Genomic DNA, 8,140 nt, shown 5'->3' with positions numbered 1-8,140 from the left:
CATGAATCTGTCAACACGCCAACCTGACTCGTAAAGTTGAACATGGCACAATTGCTACTCCTATATAACTTAGCGCAAGTGATGGACTTGTGTGACATTCTTAATTTCATGACATGTTAAATGTCCTGTTGACAATGGAGGTTTCAGGTTGGGTTAGGAGGTTTACTCTCACCTATGTTCTGTTTCCTCCCCTGAAAAGTGTAAATAATCGTATATATTAGTGTCACGTTAGTGATTCGAGTTTGCGGTTAAATAAAAAAAGCTCGGGCCAGTTGACTTTCGATTGGTTTGGTGCCAACTAAATGTTTTTATTTTCTTGTATATAGCATCTTTCCTTGGCGGCTAGCTAGCTTCTCCAAAATTATTATATAAACTCTACCAAAGACAAATAGTTGTGTGCTTCCTCTCCAACTTTCCTTCAAAGAAATCTTTCAAAATCCACCTGTCCCAGTTGTCTTTTTCCCCAAAAACACATACACAAACACTTTCCAAAAACTTAGATAGTAATTAGAATCTTGATTCCACAAACTTAAAGTCATATCATATATTAAAGATGGTTGGATTCAAAACCATAAAGAAGAAAATGTGGATGTTCTCTTGGTAATAATTAAAACATCTTCTTTATTAGCCTAAACTATACATTAATATTACCTACTAATGAAAGAAACTATGAACACAAAATCATCATCTTTGTTTTCTTCAAAACTCATTAGATTTCCACTTCGCATGGTATCTTTTTGGTTTGCCCCCACCATCCGTCCTCCTGGTCTAGACCCTTAGATTTTTTTTCAAGTTGTTATCTTATTGTGTATCTTTTTACTTAGTTTCATTTTTCACAAATCACACACACATATACATACACTTAGTACAACAAAATCTATATATAAGCAATATATATAGTTGTAAAGGGTATTTTTCAAGAATGGATTTTTATGATTGGAATCATGGCTTTTTGGACATGGGATCATTTGGGGTTGATGAATCTTTGGTGATGTCAAATGGGTTTGATTCATTTTGTGGAAATGTTGAGGGATTGTTTATAAAAAGTTGTGAATCTTTGGTGTTGGATGATGAAAAGAATGAGCTTGTGATGAAGTCTCAAAGCAAAATGGTTGAAAAGAAAGTTGGATTATTGTCTGGTGAGAAATCTTTGGCTGCTTTGAAAAGTCATAGTGAGGCTGAAAGAAGAAGAAGGGAAAGGATTAATGCTCATCTTGACACCTTGAGAGGCCTTGTACCCTCCAATGATAAGGTTTGTGTCTATATAACTTTGATCATGAACTTTGATAATCTTTTGTGTGCAATTACATGCATATTTCTGCTATCTTAATCTATGGTACTTATATCTTTTATCTTTGTGTTAAATTTTTTTGACAACAGAAGATATTAACTACTAAATTACACCAAATAATTTTAATCTGTACAATTCTTAAGGATTGAACCTTAGTCACTACCTCGATCAAGAGGCAAGAGCCTTTAGCAACTACGCTAACCCACATTGGCCTTTGTGTTTATTGATCTGGGTTATTAATATTGTTACTTATTGAGCCACATTTTGAATTTGGATGCAAAATGATAATTCTAGTTTTGGAAAGCAATAGTGTTGTCATTGGACAAAGCGAAAACATTATGTTATATGCTTAGAAAATTAATAGTTTGATCTGGGTTACTTATTTGCCATTTTGCTTTTGTAAATAATGTTAGAATATAGAGCAAAGAAGTTGGGTTTGATTTGGTAACTTGGCTCTCATGCAAACTAAACACATGTGGTCCTTGATCCTATATTCCTATGGTTTTATTGGGAGATTTTTTGACTTACAAGTTATAGCCTTATAAAATCAAAGTCAAACTTCTTGGTTTAGTAATGACTTAGACATTTTAACTGCCATGGGAGATTCAGGATTGACTTTTTCTAGAGATTCCCAACTTCCCAAGTACTCCTTCTAGTACTTAACCAACAATTTTAGAACTCAAAATCATCGTCTAGCTCATATTGAATTGGTTGTATCATTTAGTAATATGTTTGTTAAAAGACAATGATACACATATCCATATATATTACTCGTAACAAATTACCACCAGTAGACTGCAACAAACTATTAATATGGATCATCTCAAATACCATTATGACACATGCCTTTTTAGAAGTTATTAACCTTGTTTTCTTTATCCTAGTTCTCCGACCCGTTTTGCAAGTCGACTTATCTCAAGATGACCACTGGTTTCGCGAGTAGGCCAGAGTCATCATGCGTAAACCACCTTAATGCCAAGCTTGTACCACTAGACCACCGATCGAGATCCTCTAAAGTTGTTTCCAACTTACTAATAAAGTTGAGGATTTAGCCCATTGAACTAAAATTAAAGATCAAAATTCAATAATTAAATTTTGACATTTGATTTTAATCCAATGGTCAGGATAGTAAAGTTGGAAATAACTTGAGGGAATTCTAATCCCTAGACCACCACCCTTATAGTTATTAACCTTATTTGTATATTGGAAATTATCCATCATTTCAAATGTTCTTGTCATTGTTTTAACTTGCTCCATCGCTTACAATTGCGTCACTGTCATATTACATTAAACTTTAGATGGCCGCCATAGTTATCTTTTCTTTGATATGTCAAGATACAGATTGATGTTGATCTCTTTTTATAAACATTGACAGACTCTCAAAAGTTGTATTTAAAGGATTATAAATAACCATATTTGTCTTGCAAGTATCACAACATTTCCGCCTTAGAAAGCCATGAAGGTGAACGCATGCTACCCATCTATTTATTGCAAGGTTGGAGAACTTGTGACTCGGACTTGACTCGGTGAAGGGGGCAGTCGGGAGTTTTTGAAGACTCGGACTCGACTCGAAGAAAACTCGGATTGAAATTTTATATACAAACATAAGTATTTTTGAAATTATATGTAATAAAACTTTTAAAATATCTTTCAAACATCAAATTTTAACATAACTATTTAAAAAAGGTAACATAATAATTCAAAACTTAAAATTTAAACGTAAGATTAGTCGATAGATTCACGTTTCATCATCATTTTGTCCATATCGATGTAAGAAAACTCGTGACTCGGACTCAGACTCGGCGAGGTGGGGAGTCTGGAGTTTATTTTGGGTACTCAGCTGACTCGAGGGAGTTTTACCACCTTGATTTATTGTGATAGAACTGGTGTTGATTTAAGTTAATAGAGTTGCTATAATTGTCTTAATTGGAAGATGTTTTTTTGTTATATTTAGGTAATCATGTTTTTTACTCTAACATATGTGTATCATATCAAATCTTCCAACCTTCTATTGAGTATAAAATTAAATATAGCAGTTGAAACTTACATTTGAATACTACCATGGGTTACTAGCTACATGACACATGTAATGAAAAGGGTGGAACTTTTGTTTTATAATATTTAAAATGTCAATGTCAATGATATAATGTTGTTTATAATTGTAAATTTAATACTAATATAATAATTTATTTAGTCAACATTCACCTATCAAAAAAAAATTAGTCAACATCCATTAACTTAGTTAATTACTCAAATTATATTATTTGTCTTAGATATATTTTTTTCAATAAAAGTTCATTAGGTCAAAGAAACAATCTAAGTCTGTCACTATCGCCAATCAAATCTTTTTTAAAACAGTAAATATTACTGAATTTAGCCTAATTTCCTGATATCCTATCTCACTGTTTTAAATTATTCTTTATACTTTTAATTTATATAAATCTAGTTTTTAAACTTTTGCAGTATTGACTACACAAATAGGAAATTTTACATAAGTTTACACCTGTAATGGAATTGTAAATTTTACATAAGTTTATTGACTAAACAAATTGGTATAACTACCAATGTGGAACACCAAAATAATGTTCTTATTTTAGGACAATAGCTTTATATATGAAAAAGTTTTAAAACGGTAAAGAAATCTTTAACTTTGTGATTATTGGGCATCAAATTAATGATTCTTCTTCAAGTACTAGACACAGGAAATGTTTACTCGCTCCTATGGATACATATTTAAATTCGTGGTCTATTTCCACAAAAGTCTTTCATAATTCATAATGACCCTGACATTTGCGGGGACTAGTGTCAGTTGATCTAACTACTTAAGACCAACCGGCCGCCAAACGACTAAAAAATTCCACTTTGGAATGATGCGAAAATTCTCAACCAGGCCCGGATGTCCTTTGGTACTAAGACCATCTCCAATGTGCTCTTGGTGCCAATATGCATTTCGGTTGGCATTTCGGGTGCCAATATGCCACAATTGTAGAGTCAATATGCCACTCAATATCTTGGATTAAATTGCTCCCAAGCATTTCGAATGCATTTTGTGATGTGGGCCATTTTGTTGTCTTTTATTGATTTAGTAATACAATGATATATATATATATATATATATATAGGGAAAAGGAGTATTATGTTGTTATGCATTTAACTTGGGTGAGAAACACCTCATATACTAATTTTTAATATTTTGAATATATGTTTGGGCCCTCATGTTTTTTATGTTTTAAAAAATAGCATGTGAAGGGTTTTTCACCCAACTTGAGTGTCTAAGAGCCTCATATTCCCTTCCCCATATATATATCTATACTCCCTTAATAAGCAAACTACCCCACCCCTCTTTTAACACATCTACCTTTAAAATATCTTTTATGCCCTCCTAATTTACACTACCCTACTTTTTCTCCATCACGCTCATTACACACACATACGTTCATCCGATTTCCGATTTTCTCTCCCTCCCCACTTCTCTAATTTTCTCCCCCCATAAACACAATCCACCACCGCCCCAAAAACCACCATCAAACCACCATCCACCGCCGCCGGCTTATTTTTTTTTTTCTTTTTCATCGTCGCAGCCCCACAAACCACCATCAAACCACCGACGTTTTTTTCTAATTTTCCCACTGCATCGCGCTGGTACAACGCTAGTATATATATATATATATATATTTGACCTGCATTTAAACTTCTTATTATTATTATTTTAAAGATTTTTGGTTAATATTGAATAACTTTTAAAAATGTTAAAAAATCTTTAAATCTTTTGAATTTTTTTGAAAAATCATAAATAGAATGGTCTATGTTTTATAATTTAATATAAATGATGATGTGGTACGGGCAAACTAAGTTTCAGTATGCTCGGTTGGAAGGAAATGAGTTCAGTTTGTTGGTTCAATGTGCTAAAACAGTTTGTTGATGTATTGATGAGCTGACCAGTATGTTGTGACAAACTGAATTTACTATTGGAGATGGCCTAAGTGCTAGTTCCCCTGAAAATTTCCTCCAAGTGGCCACACAAAGCATTTTTGTAGAGGGGAAATGAATGTCAGTCGATATAAGGCCAACCGGCTAAATGACTACAACATTTATCCGATAATGCACTTCGTTTACATGTTGATCAATGTAAAAAAGTCGTCTTATTTATTGGCCATCTATTCCGAAGAATTGATGTATTGACCTTTGAGTTCATACCAATTAGTTTTAGAACGGGTTGTTTTGTATTTTTATTCCCATGTCGAATATAGCCTAGTAAGCATAAAAAAGTTAGTGTTATTTTACTTTTGACAATCAAAATGGATAGAGTTTCCTTATAGCTAGTTTTCATACAATTTTATGTTTCTTTTTTTTTTAACAGATGGACAAAGCCACATTACTCGCTGAAGTTGTCCGCCAACTAAAACAACTGAAAACAAATGCAACGCAAGCGAGTGAAGGTCTCCTCATGCCAGAAGATATCGACGAAGTCAAAATTGAAAAGGTCACGCAGGTTTCAGACGATGGAAGGTTGACATTTCAAGTTACATTTTGTTGCAAGCACCGCTCTGAGCTCCTAACAGATATAAGAAGAGCCCTTGCTGACCTCAAAGTCACCATCGAAAGGGCAGAGTTGTCGACTCTAGGAGACTATGTGAAAATCATTTTCTATTTCACCACAAATAATGAAGATCTACATAGTTCTGTTCATAAAGCTCTTACATCTATCATAGAAAAAGGGTCAATATCACTTGAATACTCTCCAAGAACAATGCTGCCTAACAAGAGGAGAAGGTACTGCCTTTGACCCGAGTTATGGGTTAAATTTATGTGATTATTCGTGGAAATATACGAAGTTTGTATAATGTTTTCAATATGTGGTCTTAACAAACTGAATAAGATTGCATATTTATTGATCAAGAAGGTCAAAGTAGGGGTCCGTTCATGAAACTTGAAAGAGAGGTCTACTTGACCTTTCAATGTCGTTTGTTTTTGTGTGTATCTTGTATATATATATATGGAAAGATGAATAACAATTAAGAAGCTTATACTTCATGATGTTGTGTCATGGTAAAGATTTTAACACAATTCTAAAAGTTTCGGGTGTACTAAGCTTATTGCTAGGTATGTTTAAAGGGGTTTGACATTGCGTTTTTAACACAAAGAAATTTTCATCTCTATAATTGTATTTTAAAAAAAAGCATGTTTTTATCAGTTTTTTCTAACTCTGTTTTATCTCTTTGTAAATTCAAAAACACTTTTCCAGTAAACTTTTTCTGATTATTTGTGTTTTACAAATGCATTAATTGATAATCTCTTCAAAATGCAACGCCAAAACTTCTCAAAAGTCCCAAGGAACTACTTAGGTAAATATTCAGACTTGTGTATATATGAAAAATGATGTTTCTAAACATGAAAAATAGTGAGCGTAATTCCAAACACCATCATGCCTTTAAGATTTTATTAATGTATTTTCTGTAGTTATTAAACAAATTTCATTATTTAAGTACTTTTTCTAAGTATTATTTTGTATGTCAGTTTGTTTCCAATACAAAGCATTCTTAAAAGAAACGAAAAGAAAATTAAATGGACATGACCACAGGCCACATGGGTCAATTCAGTCCATCTCGCAAAATCAAGCCCTTTTTACAACCACCAAATATTATACCATGATTTTGGATCGCCTTTCTTGGATCGGCCCAAAACCTGCCCAGAAATCCAGGATAGATATTGAGGTCTTTAATAGATCATTAAAATGTTCAAATAAAAAATTTGCGCATTGCAAATTAATCAGTTTAGGATTAACAAATGTATAGTGGATTTATATGATATTTCTTCCTGTTCACTTTTGTTTGGAAAAATTACTACATAAATCTATAAAAATGGAGAGATATCTATAAAACATTTCACTTATAGATTGTTTCAAACAATAAAGATCTGGTTGATTCAGAGTTTCAAACAATCTATGGCTCTCTAAGAGAGACAATTGATAATCTATTGTCACAAAAAATATATAAAGTAAAACCTCTATAAATTAATAATGTTGGGACCGAGGTTTTTTATAAATTTATCGAGATATTACTATATCGATAAATTAATAAACTATTAATTTAAAGATGTCCATGTATGACCTTCAAAAGTTCCCTTTTTAACTTTCATTTTCAATTTATGTTCACACATTAAATTAAATGAACTTGTCAAGTGCATTGTTTTAAGTTAAAGATAGATAGTTCAATATACATGATTATAGATTTTTCATTATAATATGCCAAAGGATAAATTTTAAAATCAAATAAACTATGGCTTATAAACTAAAAGGTGTAAAGAAATCAACCATGACCAATCAACAAAGAAAATTGTTATGCAAGTATAAGAAAGATCATCAAGGGTGTACTCAACAAGATTTGGTGTAGTGGGGTGACAAAACTTTCGATCAGAAAGTTAGTCAAACTACAATATCAAAAACTCTCAAGAGATTATCAGCTACAACACTTCACAACTTTTCAATACAAGAAGACAATGCTTCAACTCTTAAATGTAATGAGAAAAATTAAAGATGAACTCAATATAGATTCCAAGTTTAAAAAAAAACAATCTATAGATTCATTTTTGCTAGACAATGTTAGAATTTATAAATATTTAAGTAATTATTAATTTATGGTTTTATTGGGACTAATATATTTACATTGGGGTTTTAAAAAAATTATTATCTTATTATTTTAATGATTGAGGTCCAATTTTGTACTGGTCCCAAGTTGGGACTGGACAAATTATTAGTTTTATCGAGGTTATTATTTTATCGAGTATTAAATTATAGAGGTTCTACTCTCTCTCTCTCTATATATATATAAAGATAAAATGAGTCCACTT

The 8,140-nt window shown here is 32.0% G+C and overlaps 1 protein-coding gene across 1 annotated transcript; it reads left to right on the top strand.

Annotated features, from left to right (window-relative positions):
* Nucleotides 1–426: 426 nt before the first annotated feature.
* On the top strand, nucleotides 427–6,325 carry LOC122597775 (transcription factor bHLH106-like). Its single transcript, XM_043770342.1, has 2 exons — nucleotides 427–1,252; nucleotides 5,652–6,325. The coding sequence occupies exons 1-2, from the start codon at nucleotides 923–925 to the stop codon at nucleotides 6,075–6,077; spliced, it is 756 nt and encodes a 251-aa protein (XP_043626277.1). The 5' UTR covers nucleotides 427–922; the 3' UTR covers nucleotides 6,078–6,325.
* The last annotated feature ends 1,815 nt before the right edge of the window (nucleotides 6,326–8,140 follow it).

The sequence above is a fragment of the Erigeron canadensis genome, chromosome 4, assembly GCF_010389155.1.
Source record: "Erigeron canadensis isolate Cc75 chromosome 4, C_canadensis_v1, whole genome shotgun sequence".
In the NCBI taxonomy this organism is placed as follows: Eukaryota; Viridiplantae; Streptophyta; class Magnoliopsida; order Asterales; family Asteraceae; genus Erigeron; species Erigeron canadensis.
The sequence above is the reverse complement of the archived record's forward strand: the minus strand, read 5'-3'. Positions and strand labels throughout refer to the sequence as shown.

Coding starts and splice junctions, on each gene's coding strand:
- LOC122597775 (XM_043770342.1), top strand. CDS start 923: ATGGATTTTTATGATTGGAATCATGGCTTTTTGGACATGGGATCATTT. Junction 1,253..5,651: donor TTGTACCCTCCAATGATAAG/GTTTGTGTCTAT, acceptor TTTTTTTAACAG/ATGGACAAAGCCACATTACT.